The sequence below is a fragment of the Cavia porcellus genome, unplaced genomic scaffold (genome assembly GCF_034190915.1).
Source record: "Cavia porcellus strain 051 isolate PalLab524CR breed Dunkin Hartley unplaced genomic scaffold, mCavPor4.1 scaffold_19, whole genome shotgun sequence".
Classification (NCBI taxonomy): Eukaryota; Metazoa; Chordata; class Mammalia; order Rodentia; family Caviidae; genus Cavia; species Cavia porcellus.
The window spans coordinates 40626936-40650588 of record NW_026947502.1 but is presented as its reverse complement, the minus strand read 5'-3'; the positions used below and the strand labels follow the sequence as shown (position 1 = coordinate 40650588).

The following is a 23653-nucleotide window of genomic DNA, read 5'->3' as shown; positions in this document are numbered from 1 at the left end:
ATCCTAAGGACTGATATTCTAAAAAGTTCTCTATCATCCAGAGGAAGTCAGGAATCACCATCCCAACACCCTACAGAAGAGTCACTGCTCTCTAAGAATGCCCGCTTTCTACCTGATTTGCTTCCCAATTTGTCCCCAATTTAATCAGTTTTACCTGAACTACTAATCTTACTGGCTAACTATCGTTATGCCCCACCTTATGCCCATCTACTTTGTGAGTTCCCAGTCTTTCCCCACCTTGGACGCATCTCACCCCATGGTTTTGCTCTATAAAAGTCCTTGGAAAGGACAGAGTCCTTGGCAACCCACTTGGGGCCTCTTCTCTCTCTCTCTGACAGAAGCTTTCTCTCTCAATAAATATATTCTACTCTTAAAAAAAAAAAAAAGAAAGCAGGCAGTCATGAGTTCGATCCCTGGTACCAATAAGAAGGAAAAAGACAAAAAAAATTCATTAATTCTTCCTCTTGTAGTTTTCCACTTACAAGTATATAGTGGCCTTCTTTATCTCTTTTAATCCTCTTAGGTTTGAAGTTCACTTTGTTTGCAAGCAGAATAGCTACATCTCCTTTTTATTGTGTTCCAGTTGCATGCAATACTGTTTTCCACCCTTTGACTTTTAATCTATGAGTTTCTTTTTTGGGGCAGATGTGTTTCTTGTACACAGCGTATTGTGGGATCATGTTTCTTGATCCATTATGTCAACCTCTTTCTTTTGATAGGTGAATTGAGCCCATTTACATTTATGGATATAACTGATATGTACTGGCCATGTTGCATTCCTACTGCTGGTTTCCTGCTTTTCTCCCTTGTTATTTTCTTCTCCAGGCTGGTGATTTCTTTTTGTTGTTGTTCTGGAGACTATGGTCATTTTTATCTCTATCTAGCATGTCTTTCAGTCTGAGTTGAAAGTTGTTTTCTTTCAGGGCTTGAAATACTTCACTCCAAGCTCATCTTAACTTGAAGGCTGCAATTCTGCCATGATTTTGATAGGCTTTCCTTGATAGATGAGTTGTGTCTTTTATCTAACAGCTTTTAGTATTCTGTTTCTATGCTGTGTGTCTGGGATCTTAATTATTATGTGTCTGGGTATAGATTTATGTTGGTTATAACTGTTTGGTGTTCTATATGCCTGACTTATTTGTATATCAGATTTTTTCCCCTATGTGCAGGAAACTTTCTGCTATTACTTCTGTCGATAGTTTAGTTACGTCATTTGCATTGACTCCTCATCTTCACTGATGCCTAGTAGTCTTATACTGTTTCTCTTGGCATTGTCTTGAAGCTGCTGGATTGTCATTTCATGCTGCTTTGTTGTTTTTATAAGTTCTACCCTTTCATGGTGGCTATCTGCAATCTCATCTTCAAGGTCTGAAATTCTATCCTCAGCTCCATTTAAATGGTTTTGCCAGCTTTCAATAGAGTTTTTTTGTTTCATGGATTATGCTTGTTTTCTGCATTGTTCATTCAACATTTCAATTGATTTCCCATGCTCCTGTATTTTTTAAATCTATTTCTTTTCTAGCTATATTGAGCAACTTATTTATTAGGTTATTTCTGTCTTTATGTAAGACATTATTTCTAATTTGATTTCCTCCATAGCCTCATAGATTTGTTTCTTTAATTCATTTGCTATCTTTTCAGAGATTATTGGTGTATGACTTTTAAAGTCCCCTATTTCAGTGTCACCTGTATTTGCTCTTGATGGACTGGATGTTTGAGATTTCATTTGCCTTTTTGTTTTGTCATTTTCACCTTTTGGGTAAATATTTGGTCTTTCAATCCCAACAGTTTCAGCTGCCCATTATGTGAGTTTTAGGGTCCTACTGTGTGGTTGATGTTTGTCCAATTGCTGGGTACCGCAATGTAGAGGAGGGCCAGTCACCTGAATTCCTCCTATAGCACCTGTTGTGTGAGTCCTATATTCTTTCTGGGCTGACTAGCCTAGACATACTGATGTAGGTCAACTCTTACTTCCTGCTGTTGCTATGTCTTCAAGTTGATGCAGGTCACAAGATCTCCCTGTCTATAGTGTTTGTATCAGCTGAGGCCCTGTGTGTCACTGGGTGTCTCATAAGCTCTTTTAATTTTCTCCAAGTTGGTGGAGGCCTTATTGGCGCACTCTTCAACCTGTCTGATGTTCTCTGTATGGAGGAGTGGACTACCCACTGTCTTGCCAGGTTCATCAAGGTCTTACAGTTGGAGGGAGTTTCACTTTGGCTCCTATTTACCCACTGTAGACCTCTGTTTTAGGGGCAAACTCACCACATTGACTGGAGCCTGCTGAGGTCTTCTGTTTGGGTGAGGGGTTCCTGAGTCTCCCATCCAGCACACATAGTAATTCACTGTAGTCCAAGGTTCTGGGAGAAGGGGTTGGATCCAAAGATCAACTGCAGTTCTAGGTCCAGGAGGTAGGTGAGTTCCCCAAGGGGTGGGCCTGTGGTGGCAGTCTGAGGTGACCCAGGCCTTCCAGGGCAGCCCACGTGTTCCCACAGAGGGGTGGGCCCAGTGGCAGCAGTCCCAGGTGATTAGGCCTGCCAGAGTGGGCCAGGTGTTACCACAGAGGGGCAGGCCTGGGGGCGGGCAGTGTGAGGCAGCTAGGTCAGGATGGGTGTCCCAGGTGTTTACAGCCAAGCTAGTCAATTTCATTTTAAAATAAAAATAAAATAACATCACAAAGTAGTAAGAGATCTAAGTCAAGGGAGTAGAAATGCTCTTTGATCTCTTACATTTATTCATATAGAATTTTCTCCATAAAGAGCCTTTTGGTGGTGAATAGCAGGCCCTGTTATTTATGAAGCTGTCCTTCAGTTGAAACAATGAATTTAACTGAAAACTTTTCCATCCACCAGTCTGTGATGTAGTCTTTACCTGCCAGCTGGAGACACCTTCCTCTCTGTATCCTCCCTGTGTCTGGGTGATGTGAATAGATTTTTTGGTTGGAACAAGTTCTTTGTTTGACTTTAATAGCTGAAATCTCAGGTGATGTGAAACAAACTAGAATTTGCTGTCATCATGGCATTGTCTGTGGTCTTCATTCACTAAGGATCAGCTTTCCCACTCTGTCCTAGGTTCTGAGGTTTAAAAAAGACATGGATGGATTCAAGTTCTGGCTCCATCACTCTTTTTGGTGAATAACTAAAGATAAAATGGATTGTCCAGCTTCATTGAGAAGCTAAGTTGTCTCAGTGAATTAGCTGGGCCTTAGGGCTCCTCTTCCCTTGCTTATGGGAAAGGCAGTCTCTGAAAAAGTTCAGGACATAGAGGCTCATTCTCCCCAATGGAAAAGCTGTGTCTAAATCCAACTTCCCCTATGAGCTAACAGTTGTGTGACCAGGTGACTGACACCTGCTCTTAGACCATGCAGTGCCCTGGCCAAAGTTTATGACTTGTGCTTCTAAGACCTCTCTCATCTCCCCACACAGCAGAGAGAAACAGCACTGTGTGTTCTCTTGAATCACAATCCTATTGTGTACCCAGCTGTACTCTGGCCCTAACCAAATTATCCTCTTGCAAGACACCCAAAGATTAGGGACCTTAGAGTCCAGGGCATATGCCCAGTGACAGTGCAGATGTTTTTCATTTGGTTGGTTTTGTTTTGTGATATTTTTGTTGTCAGTTTGAGACAGGGGCTCACCGTGTAGTCCAGGCTGGTCTTCAACTCACCACGTAGGCTAAGGTGATCTTGAATTTGTAGTTCTTCTGCCTCAGCCTCCAAGTGCCAGGATTACATGAACACCCATAGTACACAAACTGTTCTTTTACTACATACTTTGACTATTAATTTCATCTTCAAGGAAAAAGGAAAATGCAAGGGACTGTTTTCAAAGTTAAATTTATTTATTCAATGCTACTGAAGCATTATTGAGTTAAATCTTACATAAATATTTGCTGTACGGAATAAATTACCTTTGAGAGAGGTGGGGGGGGTCATGAAAAGGGCATGGATTTCTGAGTCATACATTTGGCTTTATATTTCAACATTTTTGCTTCATGCTCATGACCTTGAGTAAGTTTTTAATCTCTCGGAAATTAAAAGAGGATGTGAAGCTGGGTGTGGCGAAACATCCCTATCATACCAACACTGTGGGAGGGTGAGGGAAGAACACTGCAAGTGAAGTCCAGCCCAGGCAAGTCAGTGACTTGGAGATGCCCTTTCTCAAAATAAAGTGGAAGAGGCCAGGGATGTAGCTCAGTGGCACAGCACCTGCCTGGCGAGTGTGAGGCCCTGAGTTCAATTCCTGGTGTGCCATATAAAAAAAGAAAAAAAAAATGGAAGGGTTAAGTGTACATTTGGTACCTACTACATGCTCAAAAATTATTTTATTAGTATATGTTTGTGATAAATGATAATTGGGAAATTGGTGCATACACTTTTTTTTTGGTACTAATACTATTTATTTTTGGTACTGGGGATTGAACTCATGACCTCACACTTCCCAGGCAGGCACTTGTGTCACTGAAATAAATTCTCAGCCCTGTCTTTTTTTTTTTTTTTTTGGATACTGGGGATTGAACTCACGACTGCATGCTTGCAAGGCAGGTACTTATGCCGCTGAGCTAAATCCTCAGCCCCAATTTTTAACTAGAAATTTCCACTTTTACTGGTGAACACTCTATTTTTTATTTTTTGTTGGTACCAGGGATTGAACTCATGACCTTGCACTTGCCAGGTAGGTGCTTAAGCCTTTGAAGCAAGTCCTCAGCCCTTTTTTTTTTCAAATTTTTTTCCTTTAGCAGGTAGAGAGCCAATTTTCTTAGCATCATTTATTAAAGAGGCTATGTTTCTTTCTCCCTTGCTTTTTTCATACCAGGGATCAAACTCATGCCAGGTAACTACTTATGCCACTGAGCTAAATCCCCAGCTGAGCATGCACATATTAAATCTTGATCATTTTTATTCCCACACCCTACTCCCTACTCCCATGTCCTCTCCCTTTTCCTAGTTCCCCACAATGTACCTTCCTCTTTACTATTGTCTCTCATATTTTGATTTTTAAAATTTCTTCTATTTTGGATTTCTTCAACAAATCAAGCAATGTTTAACTTGCTGTGTCTGATTTTTTTATTACTTTACATTTCCATTAACAATGTAGAAGTTTCCTTTTGCTTTGCAGTGTTGCTAACATTTATTGCTTTTTGAATTCTTGCTGATAGTCATTTTAATTAGTGTAAGATAGAATGAAAATGTTGTTTTCATTTGCATTTCTCTAATGGCCAAAATGTTGAACATTTTTCCGTATACTTCTTAGACATTTGTATTTTTTCTTTTGAGCAGTATCTATTTATTTCAACTGCTTGCTTTTTTATTAGATACTTTATTTTGGAGGGTCCAGTTTTTTTGGAATTCTTCATACATTTTAAACACTGGTCCTCTGTCCAAGGAGTAGCTAGCAAAAAACAAACAAACAAAAAATTTGAGACAGGGTTTCACTATGCATTTCAAGCTGGCCTGAACACACTTTGTAGCTCAAATTGGCTTTGAACTCACTGAGATCCTCCTGCCTCAGCTTCCTGAGTTCTAGGATTACAGGCGTGTACCACCAGGCCTTGCAAAAATTTTTTTCTCATTCTATATGTTGTCTTTTCACCTTGTTGATTACTTCCTTTGCTGTATAGAAGCTTTTAAATTTGATATAATCCCATTTGCTGATTTTCTGTTTTATTTCTATAATGCACAGTTGGGGTATTTTGCCTGTTCTCATGTCTCCTAGAGTTTCAGTATATTCATTGTTTCTGTTTTTATATTTAGGTTCTTGATCCAATTTAATTTGGTTTTAGTACAGGTGAGAGATGTATGGGTCTAAATTCATTCTTTGGCATATGGGTAAGCAGTTTTTCCAGTACTATTTGTTAAACTCTTTTCCCACAGTTGTTTATGCTCCTTTTGTCAAAAATCAGATGGGTGAAATGCATGAAGTTGTTTCTGCAGTCTCAGTTCTACATCATTTGTTCAGATATCTGTGTTCATACTGTTACCATGCTATTTTTATTACTGTAGTTTTATAGTGTAACTTGACATTTGGAATTGTAATGTCTCCTTTTTTGTTCTGTGGCTCAGTATTACTTTGTCTATTATTGGTCTTTTCTTATTTCATATGAGATTTAGGATTTTTTTCTAATTCTGTGAAGAATGCTGTTGGCTCTTTGAGATTGCATTAACTCTCTATATCATTTTGGTAACATGGTTATTTTGACAATATTGATTCTGATTATCCAGGAACAGGGGACATCTTTCCGTTTTCTCTTGTCCTTTTAATCTCTTTTTTTTCCCAGAGAATTAAGGGTTTCATTATAGAGGTTGTCTTAGTTACTTTTCTCATTGTTGAGACAAAATACTAGACACCCAAAGTTAAAGGAGGAAAGGTTTACTTAGCTCACAGTTTGCAGAAGTTTCATTTCATAGTTGGCTGGTTCCAAGGCAGGGTGGCACAGCAGTGGAAAAACAGTTTGTGGCAGGCAGAAGGCAGGAAGTGGTGAAGTAGGGAAGCAGCAAATAGCAACAGCAGGTTATTTATATTCTCTCCAGATTACCCACCCTTGGAGGTGAGAAACCCTCCCACTTCTGGGGTGGAGAATTCTTAATCCTAGGATCGCACCATGAGTCAACCCTAGCACCACACACTCTAGATCCAGCTACCTCCAAAAAGCCCCACCTGTGACCGCATGAGGCTTGAGCCTTTGGACATCTAGACACAAGCCATAACACAGATCTTTTACTTTGTTGGTTAGATTAATTCATAGGTAAAATTAAAACTCACTGAACATTTATTAATTAAACCCTCTACCTGTTTATTTACATCCTCTTTGAGCTCCTGAACATCTTATGTGTTTGATAATTTGACTCTTTCATCTTTTCAAACATTTCACTCATTTGGTTTTTAAGTTCTTTGCTTGAAAGTTCCTCTGTTTTGGTCCTGTTAGATTGGCTTTTGGGGAATTAAGAGGCTTTGGAGGCATCTTTTTACTTTGATTCCTCACGTTTCTATGGCCTTTGTGCTGAGAGTTACAGATGCGTTAGGCTAGAAATTTCTGTACCTGCTGTGGGGACCTCTTTATCTAGTATATGTAGTCCCACTGTGGGGTCTGGACTTTGGTTGTTTTGGTGTTCATGCACCTATCAAACCTACTCAGTATAACAGGATCAATCCTGCTCACTGCATTGCAAGGTAACAATAATTGCTGGTTATGTCAGCACATATGTCAATTATATAACTTAAAAATTGTCTTCAAAATTTCACATTTTTTTCAATAACCCAGGACAACAATCAAAGAGGACCTGTGACAAACAGGCTGAGATATAGAGGATGAAGGAAGGAGAATAGAGGGGAAAAAGGAAGGAAATAGCTCAGAAATGAAGGAAGAAGGCAAAAGAGACAACAATGAACAAATGAAAAGAGATAAGACTTTGATGATCTAAAAAATTTACAATGAAGGGAGGGGGAGAGGGAGCTTCAGAGGTTATTTTCAGGGTTGAGGTAAAAGAAAAAGAGGGGTAGAAATATAGAGATTGAGGGAAGCTGTAACATGGTCAGAATCAATTAATGTGCTTATAGAAAGCTGTACAAGACTTGTCCATGTGTAATTTTTGGTCAGGCTTAACCTGATATGACCGTGAGACATACTTTATAACAAAGGCAGTAATTAATACTTATTCTTCACTTCGTATATGCACTCCCCACATATATGCATATGCCTGATGACTGGGGAAAAAGAAACACTTATCAATGCAGAGGTCGGCAGCTGTGGGTGGGCAGTGAGGGGCCCACATGGGTGCTGAGCCCCACAGCACTTGGAGGCGGCAGCCAGAGGGAGCTCCATGGGTGCCGAGCTCCAGGGCCTTGGGTGCAGGGATGGAACATCTGATCCTGCTTCTTTTCCACCCCTCCATCACACTGATCATGCCAGCTGCATGCTCTGTGACTCACCACCACAGACCCTTCAATCACTCGTTCCATTTCCCTAACTAGGTCATTTCTGACCAGGGCTCACTCATCCCCGCTGTCTCTGCCCTCTGCATGGTGTCCTGGCTTGTGCTCTCCTCAATGCCCTCGTCTGAGGTGGCCTTCCCTTACGAACACCTTGCCTGCTGGGTCATCCACCTGTGGACAGAATGCGAGGACCTGGCAGCGGCTGCTGGACTGTGAGCTGCAGTTGCAGTACTGGGCTTCTTTTCTTAGGAGATTAGATGTTCTGGGATGGCACAGCCTGGACCCAGGCTTCAGGCAGCTTTGGGACTGAGAAGAACTCTGCCTCCTTTTTTTGTCTTTTATAAAAATTTTAAATAGAAAAAAAGTAAAAATAACAATAACACAGTTTCAAAACAGGCTAGAAGGAGAGTAACAATAATTAGTACGTTGCATATTGTTTTGTTTATAGTAGTTGTTCAGTGTACAAGATAAAAGCACAAAATCTTGTCCAAAAAAGTGTTCACAGGAAAGTTTCCTTTCCATGAACTGAGATAATAGCTGTATCTTAACTATCTTGTGCATATATATTTTTTCCTTTTTCCTTCCTTCTTTTCCCGAAACATCACACCTTTTCTTTTCTTTTGAACAATTACTTCTTTATTCACAATATCTACTGTACATTTTAGAACTTATATACTCTTTCAGCTTCTCACACCAGGGAGACAATATGATGTTTACACATGTGGGTTTAATTTATCTCACTTATGAGTATGGTCTCCTGTTACGTCCATTTACCTGTAAAAGTCTCCAATTTATCCTTCTTTGTGGCTGAGTAGTCTCCACTTATCCATTCCTTGGCAATGGGCATTTGGGTTATTTCCAAGATTTAGCTACTAAAGATTATGTTGCTGTACACATATTAAATGGCTGTACATATATCTCTGTGGGATGATGTTTTTAACTCTCCTTGGAAAATATCCAGAATCTACCTGTTTTTTGAATAGCTCAGTTGTACTCCATTATATATATTTTTTATTCATTTGTCAGTTGATGGACATTTGGGTTATTTTCAAAATTTAGCTATTACAAATTATGCTTCTATAAACATGAATGCACATCTATTGCTGTAGTATGATGTTTTTAATTTTTCTAGGAAGATACCCAGAAGAGGAATGGGATCTCTGTCCTAGTTTTCCAAGGAATCTCCACACTGATGTCCACATGTATTTCTTTTTCTAAATATTCCTGATAAAAGAATTCATCTGGTGGCAAGGTCTCCTGTGCTAGGTTTGGTTGGTCCCATTTCCAAGTACCTGCAGATCTTGGTGAGCATCTCATGAGTGCTGCTCCCTCAAGTCTTCATTGTCTTCTCTTAGTAAATCTTAATGTCTGCCTCTACTTTCCTGTGCTCCTCTTCCCTTTCCCTCTTCCCTTTCCCCTTCTTCCTTACTTCCATTTATGTTTGTTTGCTTTCTTATCTCATCCTGACTTATTTTTTCTTTTGTATATCTGGACCCTGTTCCCTTCCAAATCCTCTGAAAACAGATGTGACAGGTTTTTCTAAGCTCTATAGATTTCTAATATGCTGCAGGAAACAGTGGACTAAATCCTTTGTGGGTGTGGACTTGCGCTGAGGATACTTTCTCAAAGGGCTTTGGGCCTGGCCTACCTCGAGATGCAGAGCAATGAACAGCCATGCTTGGTTGTTTCAAACTTATCAAAAAGGAAGTTAATAATCAGAGGTGTTAGTTATCAGATTTGTATCTTCAAGCAAATGTTGACTGTTGCTTGCTTCCCTCTTCCACTATATTTTGTCTTTTTTGATCTCTTCATAACATTGCTATACTTTAGAGCTGTAATTTGTAGTCAATGTATTAATGTATTAACAAGTAAGTTATTCTAGAGACTCATCCAAATATATACTCTCTCACCTTCTTTCTCAGCATCTGAGATGGTGTTCTCATGTCACACGATGTGCTGACATCAGTGGGGCTAAAAAGAATAGAAAAGAGGAACTGATTTCGAACTAGACGTTGTGCTGAGGTAGTGGATACAGCAGAGCCCAGCTGAGTTTTGTTTGTGGAGGAGATCTCGACCTATGAGTCTACTGCAAATGATTTCAAATTCCAGTCAGCTAAGCAAATTATTAAAGGGGCAAACATAAAGGGTAAAATATGGCGTGTTGGCTAAAGACATTCACTTTCAACATTTCAAACACTGAGTTGGTTTCAAGTATGTGTTGCCATAAAGGCTCTTTCATTCTTTCCATGCTGTTAAGTGGTTATTTATTCATACTTTCTCTAATTTTTCATAAGGTCCAAAATCAGATAACAAGAGTAAAATGGATTGTCTGACATTATGAAATTACATCAGAAGGATCTAAGATTAGAATTTCTATTTCCTGAGTTGCTATTTTTTAACTAATCCATTACACATTCACTGATGATTCAGCTAGAGATGCTTTTATCATTGTGTCTTCTAGCAGTAACTATATAAATACCTTAGGCTAAAATCTATGAGAAAAATATTCTTGGTATAAATTTTCTTAAGAATGCTTATAGTTCAGTTTCTCACCATTTTTACTATCATTGTAAAGAAATAAACTTCCTAAAGAAATAATGGTTCAATTGTAAAGCTAACATTTCAGAAGGCAGCAATTAATTTTGGCCTGAAGAAGATCATTTTAGTCTCAAGTGACTTATTAGTTGTCCTTGGACAGTCATTCCTATACTGAAAAACATACAGCAGCCAACAACTACTAAATAAAACAGACTAATAGTTAATGACTATAAAGCTTCACACTCTTCTGTATTCAGCAAAGCCAGAATTATTTTAAGAAAATGTAATGAATGATAGGGAAGATCAGTAGTTCATAACTCCCCAAAAGGAACTGATGCAAATTTTAGTAAGATATTTGACACCTGAGAGTTTATAACTGCTAAGAAAGGTTAAGCTAAATTATGACTACTGAACTTAAATAAGAGCAACAATACTTTTAATATTTTCAAATCATGATAAATAACCTGAAATAGTCTGAAACCAGCAATCCTCTAGATAACTCATGAAGTCTGGTCCACCTAATTCTACCTACCTCCTATTATGATATCTTGTTATGGTTGATACACTGTGTCAACTTCAAAAGTTTAGAAGTTTAACTGACTCATCAGGGAGCCAGAGTTTTTACTTTGTAAATATCCTCATCCTGTGTAGAGGGCAGGGTCAATTGTGAGTGCTATACCCGCCTTGGAGGGAGGGAGTGCCCTGTGTGCAATATAGGCCAGGAAAAGAGGCTTGTTTCTTCTCCTTTTGCTCTGGCCTTGAAGTGCTGCCCCAGTGTCTTGGCATCCTGCTTGGAGCCAGCTGATTATGGACTGAAACTTCAAAAAACTGTAAGAAATAAACCTTTCTTTCTTTCATCTTGTGTGTCGGGGGTTTTGTGTCAGCCATGAGAGAAAAGTAATCACGACAGCATTTGGGACCAGAGGATTGGGGCTGTTACTATGACTACATCTGACCATGTGGTTCAAAAGCTTTTGGGAATGGCTTCTGGGAAGAGTTTGGAACGGTTCGGAGATGTCACCTGAATGCATAGAGCTGGAACAGCTTAGGCTGTTCTGCATGGAAGATTCTGGCCAGAGTTTGAGACCAGAAGGCTGATATAAATCCTGCTGGTAAAGACCAAGCTCAGGAGGTTTCTGCTGGGAAGGACTGCACTGGTTGTTGGACTCCACACAATGTGTATTATAGCTTGACAGAAAGTTTGTCTGCATTTTGCTCATGTCCAGAAACTTTGCCTGATACTGAGATTAAGAGCAGTGGACTGAATAATCTGGCAGAAGAAATTTTAGTCAAATATTGAGATGATGGCATGGCTATTGTTGGGGACTTTTATCCAGATTTATGTTATAAATCAAGAGCAAAGAGTCCAGTGGGGTGATTTAAAATGTTTTGAGTATGATCAGAAATCTGTGGATTGTAAAGATAGAGCTGAGACTGCAATTGCTGAGAAGGAACACAGAAATAAAAAAGATGGCCTGGGAGTATTCTGGGACGCAACAAGTCTTGGGCCTGTGCAGCCTCCAAACTGCAAAAGTGAAAGACTTTGCTCAGAGGAGAAAGCCTCAGAGCACCGTTGTCCAGAATGGTCGGGGTGGCCACATCAGGTTCCAGAATGGAGACAGCATGGAGAATCTGTTGCTCAGAATCAGGTTCAGAGAGCCCAGCAATCTAGGCACTTGATCCCTACAGTCAAGAGAGAGGAAAACTGGCTACTGCTCCAACTGGCAGCAGACCTCAGCATCTTCCAGTTGGTGCTGGTTTTAGGTGCATACAAAATGCAAGGGTTCTGAGATTAAGAAGGCTTCCACCCTGATTTCAGAAGGCCTGGGAGGCCAGGCAGTGTGCCCTTGAGAAGGCAGTGTGTGAGGCTGTGAGTGTGGAGCCAATGGTGCAGTGGGCAACCCAGAAGTTTGGAAAGCCAGGAATGTGGGTCATCTAAGGGAAGCTGCAAGGAGGGAGTAAAGCCAGCTCAAGAGGGAAGCCATGGGATTGGTAAACACCACAGTGCCATAGGGGTGGAGTCATACAAGCCTTTTGGAGCCTATAATTTGCCATATATTGTTTCAAATGACGCACATGGAACTATATGACTTAATGTTTGCCCTGCTGGATTTTGGACTTGCTTTTGTCCCAATCCTTTATTGCTTTTGGGATGGGAATGTTTATCTTGTGCCTTTGCATGTTGGAAGTGTTTACCTCTGTTTTCATTTGTGCAGGGGTATGCAGCTAAGTTTGCCTTCCATCGTGGAGAAGACTTGGGACTTGAACTTTTTAGCAGTGCTGAAACTGTTAGGACTTTGGCAACTGCTGCAGATGGACTAAATGCCTTTTGCATAAAGGGATGAGTATGAGTCTTTGGTGGCCCATGGACAAAATGTCATTTTTGTAATGTAATATAATATTGATATACTTAATTCTGGTTCTTAAAGATTGTTAAATTTCAAAATGTTAAGATAAGCATGCCTTTTATATGGAGACTGATTTAAAGAAATATGCCTAGTTGCCAAGTTGGTAAGGGGTGGATTTTTATGGCTGATACATTGTGTCAACTTCAAAAGTTTAGAAGTTTAACTGAGACTCAGCAAGGAGCTAGGGTTTTTACTTGCAAATATCCTCATCCTGTGCCAAGGAAGCCAAGGAGATTTGGGGGGAGGGAGTGGCTGCTGCCTTGAAGTATTGCCCCAGTGCCTTGGCATCCTGCCTTGAAGCCAGCTGATTATCAACTGAAACCTCCAAAAATTGTAAGAAATAAATCTTTCCTTCCTTCATCTTGAGTAACCAAGACAACATCTTTTCCCCATGCTCCACAAGTCCTGTTCCCAAAGACAGAAGCCCATTATGCCCTCCCAACCCAGACCCAAGCTTTGGAAATAGTCCCATCCTCCCTTAAGTAGAAAAGCCCAAAAGTTCTCTTCTACTGTGCATTTCTGTAGTTTTCTAACTTTCCTATGCAAGCAATTAAAAAGCCTTTAAAAAAAACACAAACCTTTAATACAAATAGTACAACAGTTTACAGTTTCAGACTTGATGATTCACGACCACTAAACACTTTAGTTCTTAATTCCAAATACAAAGATATCCTTTTAGACAAACACAAGCATTAAGAACTGTTAGACTTAACAAGGAATAATCTGTCCACAGAAAGCACTAGTACTGTCTTCTCCTAATCAGGTATGGTACCTTGATGAAAATACATGGTGAGGGGGCCGTGGTGGTTTGGCTCTATCTAGCCTTAGTGTCAGACTTTTCATTAGTAACGTAAGCTTAAGCTGTAGCAGAAAATGTTCTCTAGACACTCTGTGAGTTGCCCAGGTAATAGTTCTTGTTAGCTGTCTCCTAGAAATGGCTGGTTACTATGATGCACAGTTGGTCACTATGATGCATACTGCAAGAATCAATCAAAGACAGCCAAGTAATCTGTCTCTTGCTTTCAAACCCCACAAAAATCTTCCTCCTTTAGTTTGAGCCCTATTGTTTTGAAGGATAATTGATTGTCAGTGCCCATAGATGTTAAATAAATCTGTCTCCAAATCCTGGGTGTTGTTTTGGTGTTTCTGTTTGCCTTTGCAAAACCCTGGCTTCTTCAGCTATAATTTTATAAAGGTAACCTCTGAGGAGCCCTGTGGGTCTGGAGTTTCACAATTCTATGAGGATGGTATGTGTTTCCATATTTAATTCTCTCCTTGAATTCTAATACCAGGTTGAGGGTACCTGCTAATAGCTGGGTTAATAACAAGAGTCGGGTGATAAAAGATGGTTTTGCCCTCAAATGCTTTTGCGGGCTATTATACACAGGGCTGTTGCTTTTAAGGAAGAACTGGAATTCTCTGAAGGATTTTGACTTCATACATATTGATTATGGAGCTTGAATTTTACTTGATGTATCTGTATTTATCTTATTTTTTTCTTTTTAAAGACAGGCTCTCTCTATGTAGTTTGGGCTGGTCTTGAACTCACTATGTAGCGTAGGCTGGCCTTGAACTCATGGCAATCCTCTTGTCTCAGCCTCCCAAATGCTAGGATCACAGGTGATGCCACCATGGCTGGCTGGAATTTGAATGTCAAATACTGAAAAATACTAATACTTTTACATTTTCTCTCAAAGGTGTTTAAACAAAACAAAAAAGTAATTTCCACTGTGCTTTTAAGTGAAGTTCATATTTCCCTTTATATTTCATTTTAAAATGCAGAATAATTAAAAAAAGAAGATATGGTCAGGGCTGATGACTTAATTTTTGGTTCAAATGAAGGTATGTCAACAGTAACACATTATATCAAGATGTCCTCTGGGGATCAATAGCTGTCAGGAAAAGATTCTCAAAGAATTCAAGGTTCAGATTTTTATTTTCTTGCATAGTTTAACTAATGTAATGATAGCCACAAACTTAGACCATTGGTACTGTGCTAGCTTTGGAATTCCTGGATGGGAGTCTGTCCCCCTCCATTACTTTTGAGCTGTGCTTTTTTCCACTCTGTTCCCACTTACCACCCCTCTGATAAGTGCTTTCTATATCATTACAGATGTTATTTTACTGGGAAACATCCTTACACTGAAGATTTCAGTTAATAATCTTGTTTGTCATCTCCTTAGGTAATTTCTTTTAAAGATAATAAAATCCAACAGAGCAAAACAGAATATAGGCCATCAAAACAAAGTAGTGAAATTGGTACAGAACTTTGAAGCATGACAACAGGAAAACAATGACCACCATAGTATATCTTGTTATCTTCACAATAGTTGTCCATTCTATCAGATATAGCAAAATCAAACCAAAACAGAAGAAAACCAATCAAATCAGAACATTGAATAAAGCAAAACAATTGGAACAGAACAAAACAGTAAGAACAATATTAGATCTCAAAAACAATAGAAAAGGAAATCCCCCATCTTTGCTATATGCATACTGTTACCTCCCCAATAGATGCTCAGACCACCTGTCCCAGGCCTACAAAGTCAATCAAATAATACAAGCATTCAGCTGCTTTTTGTACCTCAGTTGCTATCAACTCAGCTGGCCCTCTGAACCAGCCAGTTGCTCACAGAGTGGGTTGGGATGGGGTGAGTGATGTGTTTTTGATTTTCAGGCCGCATGGGTACACAGAGGTGCTATCTGACTTTTCTCTTCCTGGGCTCTGCATGATTTGTGTGGTTTGCTGGCTATTTGGCTTCTTGGTGGGCTTCTTTCAGTCCCAGCATTGCTGATTCTTGGGAGGTGCTGACTTCTCTCTTCCTGGGCCCCGCATGTTTTGCCTCTTTAGGTAATTTCAGGAGTAAATTATTACACATTAGCTCTATGTCAACAGGAGATGGAGGTGGGGAAGAGTTGGTTCTGCCTACTGTTACTGAATGCTCTGGGGGTGATTTTATACACTCACGAGTGATAATAAAATATGTAATGATCAGTACTCAACTGGGCAGTCAGGATGGATGTGAGCAGTGGGGCTGGATCGGAGGTCAAGAGGTTCCCTTCCAGGTCATATTTACTTATTTGGTTGCTGAATCAAGAGTAGGCAATGTAGAGCTTTAGGCAGCAGACAGTGCAAATGGGCATATTTTTGTATTGTTTTTATTGGTACACACTTGTAGTATACATTCTTACTGGGGAGTTGGTACATATACATAATTGTCATTGGTCTACTTAATTGTCATTGGTCTACTCAGCTAGAAGTCTTGCTAGATTGAGTTAACATAAAGTACAAGATTTGAAAGCAGCTCAGTGTCTTTTAAATTGGTGTTATGTTTATGTTTAAATGTCTCCCCAAAACTTTGTGGGTCATAGGTGGGGCTTTTTCTGAGGTGGCTAAATCCAGAATGTCTGATTGATTCATGGTACAAAACTAGGATTAAGTGGTTTAGGATTAATGGTGGTTGATTGCTGTATCAGTCCACTGATTGGCTTGGCACTGTCCTAATCCTGGTTCCTTGGATACAAAATGAGAAACAGGAAGAGGCTTGTCTTCTCCCTCGCTCGCTTGCTTTCACTGTCTTCTGCCAGCCATGAACAGATTCTCTTCTGTGCTGCCCCATCTGCCATGCCACCCTTCCCTGAAGCCAACTGATTATGGGCTTAAACCACAAACCATGAGCTACATAACCCTTTCCCCTTTAAAATTTGAGTGTCAGATATTTTGTCCTAGCAACAGAGAAAAGTAACTATAACAATTAGTCTTTGTACCCAGTACTATTCTAGAACTATGAATGTCTGTTCAGTGATTTGTATAAGGAGACAGGTACTTTGGCTTTGGACATCTTTGTTACCGAGTATAATTTTAGTTGCTATATGAGTTTTGTCTAGGTCTGTTTCTTTGTAAAATAGAAATAATCATGTTTACTTCATAAGGTTGCAACTAAGATTATATAAGAGTGCCTGTAGCTTACTATTTTGCTGACAAATGAAGTTTTCAATACATGTCCTTTTTCCTCTTTTTCAATAATTATATACTTTTCCAGATTAATTATTAAACTTTTATATCTAAGGCCTTTGTAACTATTTAGACATTCTAGTTTTAGCCACCGTGTTGACTTTCCTTGTTTGTCACCCCCCCCCCCCACCTTTTTTTGTCTGAGACAAGGTTTTACTACAAAGTTCAGTTGGCCTTGTACTCACTTTGTAGCCCAGACTGGTCTTGAACTTGAAGCAATTCTCCTGCCTCAGTGTCCCGAGTGCTGGGATTACAGGCATTTGTCACTAAGTCCAGCTCCTATTTGATTTTTATATTTATTATTTCAACATTTTATAGAATTTAAGACTACTGAAAGGAAGAAAAACAAGGGAAAAAGACTCACTGTTTTGAGAAGAACAATTTTAACCCCTTCACTGGAGTTAGAGGGAGTAACACAGTCTCCAGGAATCTGGGATTTGAAAAAGGGGAGGTTTATCTTTCTATCATTAATTCTGTTGAGACCAATTTATGTTAAAATAATTACAGAAAATATGCTTAATTAAATATAAGCATTAGTGGACCCATTCACATAGAAGAGATCAGAAAACATTGTTACAGAAAGATCATGCAAGGAAATCAAGGAGTGTAATCAAAAGAAAACCCTCTTCTACTTAATTACTTGGTTCTAAGATAACAGATTTTGATGTCTAGTGTTTTATAATCTAAAAATACTGTTTACATGTACTTTCAGTATGTAAAATGTGTAATAGAGGATAAGAATGTTTACAAAAGTATGTTACTGGAAAAACATGCACAGACCTTGTAAGAGTTGTTTCTTAGAAAAATTGATGTTTTGTGTGTGGATTGCCACTGTTTAATATCTATAGTTTGTATAAATTTGCAATTAGAATGGTTAGTGAATTTATGGGAGGCAGAATTTGATCTTTACTTCCTCATGGAATGCTTATGATTTTTACTTTAAATAGCAAGAGGATATGAAAGTTGCTAATTCTTTGATTTTAAAATGCAAAGATTATCTGAGTGGAAGTACAAGTGGTCTCCCATCCGAGTACTAACCAGGCCCAACCCTGTTTAGCTTCCGAGATCAGATGAGATTGGGTGTGTTCAGGGTGGTACGGTCGTAGAATGGAAGTACAAGTGGCAAAGAAAGGTTTGTAACTGGTACAGAGAAGTTATGGAGGAGGCGAGAAAGACTTGAATGATGAGTGGAACTTGACACCACTTTGGCTTTGAAGATGGAAAAGCAGACCATGAGCCAAAGAATCTGAGTGACCTGCAGAACCTAGAAAGAGCCAGCACAAGGCTGGCTAGAAAGCAATCACAAGGAACAGAGTTTTGTCAGCAATCTAGCAAGGAAATAGATTCTTTACTACAGCTTCAAAGAGTGCAAACTAACAACGTGGACATGATAGTACTCAGAGATCTGTGTCCTATTTCTGAAGTTTTTAGCCACTAAAGTTGTGGTAATTTGTTAACAGCAATAATACTAAATGAATGCACTGAAAATGTCCTATCTTTATTTTAATCAATGTTTATCCAGTGCTGAATCTGTATTCTGCTGGGCTGGCATATTAATGGAGGCTCTTTTCCCTACTATTGACACTGTCTCCTCTTCCTACTTCAATACCAGATAATACTGAGGTTGTCTTCTAATAGGTTCCCCCACCAAACTGCCATGGCAAAGCAACACAAAGGTGTGGTTATCTGCTTGGGAGTTAAGAAAACATAATACCTCACTAAATTATCTTGCTGGTGGTAAACTGGTTGTTCCTCCTTTTTTCTCTTCTTTGATGTCTCATCTTTCTTGTAAGGTAGGTCACTGATAGTTATTGTCCTAATATCAGGGTCTGCCACAAGCTAATAACCTCACAGTTATGTACTTCCTTAGGTTTTTCAGGTTAGAAATTATAAACCTGGATATGGGGAGAATTTCCTGTTTCCCAGAAAACTGCCTGCCTTCTGGGTTGAGACTTTGTTGTTCTTGCTGCTTTTGCTATCTTCTGCTACCACGAACTATTGCTTTTCTGCCATGTGCCACTCTGCATTGGAGCTTGCCGAGTATGTCAATACTCGGTTTTAGTCATAAAACATCAAAAAATTGTGAACTCCTTTCCTTCCTTAATTTTGGGCATCAAATATTTTGTCCCGGTAGTAAGAAATGTACCTTAACAGAATTTGGTACCAGATTAGTGGGATCATTGCTGAGACTACACCTGACCATGTGGTTCAGAAGTCTTTGGGAATGGCTTATGGGAAGTTTAGAAAGGTTCAGTGATGCTGCCTGAAGGAGAAGATCTGGGACACTTTACGCTGTTCTGTAGGGAAGATTCTGGTTAGAATTTAGAAGTCCAGAAAGCTGACAGAAATCCTACCAGTAAAGACCATGCTTGGGAGGCTTCTGCTGGGAAGGACTGTATTGGTTTCTGGAGTCCAGATGATATACAATATGGCTTGGCAGAAAGTTTGTCTACATTTTGCTCATGTCCAGAGACTCTGCCTGAGACTGAGATTAAGGGCAGTGGACTAACTAACCTGGCAGAAGATACTAATTTCAAGGCAGTCTGATTTTGAGGCAGAGGCATGGCTATCATTGGGGGCTCTTGGCTAAATTTATGTTGTGAATCAAGAGCAAAGAGCCCAGCAGGATGATTTCAAACACTGGGAGTTTGGCCAGAAAAGAAGCACCAGTAAAATAGTGGGCTAAAAAGATATCTTGACTGCTAGGAAGGAACACAATAATAGAAAATATGGCCTGAGGGAATCACAAAAAGCAGCAAGTCTCCACTCTTTGCAGTCTTGAAACTGCAAAAGTGAAAGACTTTGCTTTGAGGAAAAACTGCAGAGCACCATGTTTCATAATGGCAGAAATCACACTATGTTTCAGAATGGCTGTGGGGATTGCACTGGGTTCCAGAATAGCAACAGTACAGAGAATTTGATCCTCAGAAACAGGTTCAGGGTGCTCAATGATCCAGGCACTTGGACCTTACAGCCAAGAGAGAAGAAAGCCTAGTTACTGCTCCTGCTGGTAGCAGACCTTGGCATCATCTATGGCACTGGTTTTAGGTACATGCAGAACATAAGAGTTTTGAGGTTAAAAAGCTTCCACCCTGATTTCAGAAGGCCTGGGAGCTCAGGCAGTGTGCCCCTGAGTGGGCAATGTGTGGAGCTATGAATGTGAAGCTAAAAATGCAGTGGAGACCTTGGAAGTTTGGAAAAGGCAGGAATATGGATCACCTAAGGAAAGTTGCAAAGATTGAGCAGAGGAGGCCTATAAAAGATGATGTGGAAGCTATAACCACCAGAAATGCTGTAGGGGTGGAGCCATACAAACCTTTTGGAGCTCACAATTTGTCTTAGATTGCTTCAGATGTTCCACATAGAACTTAATGTTTGCCCTGCTGGATTTTTGGACTTGCTTTGGTCCCAAACCTTTGTATGACTGTTTGTACTTTTTGGAATGATAATGTTTATTTTGTGCTATTGAATGTCAGAAGTGTTTAAAGTTTCATTTGTAGATGGTCTTGCAGTTTCCTTATGTAGGGATGGCTTAAGACTTGGACTTTTCAGGAATGCTGAAATTGTTAGGATTTGTCAACTTTTAGTGATGGATTAAATCTCTTTTGCATCAAGTCTTTGGGAGACCAGGGGTAGAATGTTATTATTTAAGTCTGGATATTCCCTCAAAGCTTCATGTAGTCCTGGGGGCAGGACTCTACAATTTGTGAATGATTCATAGTGCAGTGCTACATCCAAGTGGGTGTGGTCTACATACAGTATGAGACAGAGTCTTCTCTGCATGTTTCTCCTTTTTTGTTCTTGATTCTGGTATCTGCTGCTGTCATGAATAGTTGCCCTCAACCACATGCGACTCCACCTTGGAGCCAGCTGAACATCGACTGAAACTTCCACAAACTGTGAGCCAAATAAGCCTTTCCTTCCTTAATTTTAGGTGTCTGTTCCGTTCTGTATGATAGTATCAAGTTTGAGGGTATAGGCAACTACTTTGAAGGCAGTAAGATTCACTATGATGCCCATTCTGGTTTGACTATTATCTCCTTTGGTAGTCCTGTAATATTTACAATGTTTAGGTTTTATTGGTCTTGTTCTCTACTGTTTTGTTCAACTTTCTAATATCTAATGAGATAGACAATTCTTTTTAAGGAAGCAAGAGGCATTATGGTAATCGTTTATAACCTTGTATTCTGTTTTTACATCATGTGCTATGTCTATCCTTGGTTTTGACTGACAGCTTTGTTTTGCCATATTTGACTTTGTTCTCTTAAAAAAAAAGTAATAAGAACTAAGTAATAAAACCCAAAATGTGTAAATTTTGTTGTAAAAAAGAGAGGGAAAAAAAGTGCTCTAAAGAATACAACTGCAAGTGTGTTTAGGGGTGTTAAATAGATGACCATATTAATGTTTTTGGTTGGATCATTGAACACAACTGTTTGCAGTCTCACTGTTTGAATGTCCACTTTGTATGCTTTGATACTGTGACTTGAGCAACTATCTCTAAGATGATAATGTGTAAGCTATTAACTGGTGATTTCTTATCTTTTTTGTAGTTCTGTCTTACTTGTACCCTTACACTGCTTTGTTTTGTTTTTTCTCTTTCCTTTTAAATAAAATTTAAAAAAAAATCATAGCTTTCTTAAAAATAAAGTGAAATTAGTGATTAAAAAAATTTTAGGTGTCAGGTGTTTTGTCTCAGCAATGAAAGAAAACTAACCAACACGGATGTTTCTAGCCTTTTTCTTTTCTCCACTTTTCATACTTCAAAATAAAGAATGTTTCCAAAGAAAAAGTGCAGGATGGTCACAAACTACAGCTTTGTAGTAGTCAACTTACATATTCAGTTTTAAGATAACTGAAAAATCTAGCAGTGAAAAAAAACCTCCATTTTCCCCAGAAAATACAATACTGCTCTATTACTATTAGAGGATAAGTCTATTATTAAGCCTATCCATGCAGGGGATCAAGATACTGGGAGGTTGTAAAATAATACTTATGACAGATAAAACCAGTTTGTTGACATCAGTAGAATAAATAATCAGAAATAGGAAAACCAAATAAACTACTCCTTAACCTTCAGTCAAGCGTGGGCAATACAGGGCTCTGGTGATTATTCTTGTTTCAGCTTAGAGGACTTTGTGATGCCCAGGTAGTAGATCATGATTCCACACCTTTGAGAGCCAAAATGGGAAGCACTTGGTCAGAGGTGTCTAATCTTTTAATGTAGGGCTCCCTCTTGCTTCTATCTGTTCCTGCTATGATCCTGTGATCTTTAATAAGCATAGCTACTTATAGGTATAAGCCTGGCAATTCTTTCCTTGCCAACGACCCAGACTGATAATTTTGGCCCATTCAGTAAGAGAAATAGCAAAGTTTTCACAATAAATGATAGCACTCATTTTGGGAAAGAAACACTTTTGCCTTCGTTGCAAAGTAAACTTCATTTTGGCTTTTAAAAATCTGAGACACAGAGCTACACTGTCATTATTCAATACCTTAAAAACTTGGGAAAGTAGTTAATTTTTCTAGTGTTTATTTTCTCAGCGACAAAACCTACTTGTATGCCAAGACAGCCCTCCTGTTACCTCTTGTTCCCAGAGTCTCAGATGAACTATAAACTCCATTTCACAAATATTTAGTTTTTAATTTAAAATAAAAATAGTACGTTTGACTCTCCAGAAATAGCAAAGTACAAGGTACAGTTTTCTGTCCTCCATCAAGAAATTCTCCACTTTTCTGTGGGCGCACTCTTTCATCAGCTATAAAGTACCTCAGCTACTGTAACTGATGTGTGGGCACTGACCTAGAGCCTCCAGCAAATTCTTAAACCGCCATCATACAGCAGAAAATACAGAATCCCATTTTATCTTTACTTTGAAGGGTTTAAGTGAGGGGAATTACATTTAACTTCTTTCTGAGAAGACTCTACTACTGCTCCACTAACATTGTTCTCACCTGCAGTACCACATAACCACGAGCTCCTTTCGGTGAAAAGATTGATGGGGAACCAACCATTAGGCTCGCGCTTTCCCCGCGGCAGGGCGGGACTTTAGAGTCGGGGCCCGCCCCTTACGTGGCGTGCGTTCGTGGCGCCGCGCTGCGCAGGCCATTTATCCAGCGCTTAGCGCCCCCCGGCGGCCGTGGGTCCTCAATGCGACGGCTAGACCTGAGCCCCCGACATGGAGCCGCAGAAAGAGTCGCGAACTCCCCGCGACACGGTCGCGCGCCCGCCTAGGGTCTCGATTACTCCGAAGCAGGCCGTGGAGGAGCGGCGGGAGGGCAGTGCCTCCCCTGAGAGGCCGGCTTCGGACCTGGAGGCGGACTGCGCAAGCGCGGATGGACTGTGGGAGCTGCCCGTGGAGCTGGCCCCGCGCAGGCCCGAGTGCGGCCGCTGCAGGTGACCCGGGTGTGGGGGGTTGGGGGTGGGCAGTGAGGGCTGTGGGGCCGGTGGGGCGGGGCTGGGCGGGGCTGCGGACGAGTGCGGGTGCGGCGACCCCTGCTGGCTGGTTGGCGCGCGCTGCGCGGCGTCTGTAGCCTGATAAGCAGAGCTGACAGTCTCCAAGTAGCAAGCTGTTTTGCCCATGTTCATAGTTATTCAACCCGATTTCCTGCGAGACATCGAGCGTTTAATGAAATGAGCAGGCGTAAACTCCGATTCCGAGAAACTTAAGCGTTTCCTAGGGCACTTGGGAGGCATGATGACAATACTTGAACGCTATACGGCATCGTCGTAGCACGGTGGAAAAATAGATTGGAAGACAAGAGAT

General features: G+C 40.1%; 1 protein-coding gene across 3 annotated transcripts in view; it reads left to right on the top strand.

The window, feature by feature from the left end:
- Window positions 1–22750: 22750 nt before the first annotated feature.
- The window catches only part of Dtwd2 (DTW domain containing 2), a 125098-nt gene continuing 124195 nt past the window's right edge, over window positions 22751–23653 (top strand). Inside the window, exon 1 of one of the 3 annotated variants that reach the window (XM_013156225.3) lies at window positions 22751–23283. In XM_013156225.3, coding sequence (XP_013011679.1) covers window positions 23066–23283 — 218 coding nt within the window. In that variant the 5' untranslated portion in view covers window positions 22751–23065. The remainder of the gene's footprint in view (window positions 23284–23653) is intronic. The other 2 variants (XR_010041168.1, XM_003473282.5) reach the window with 2 other exon arrangements.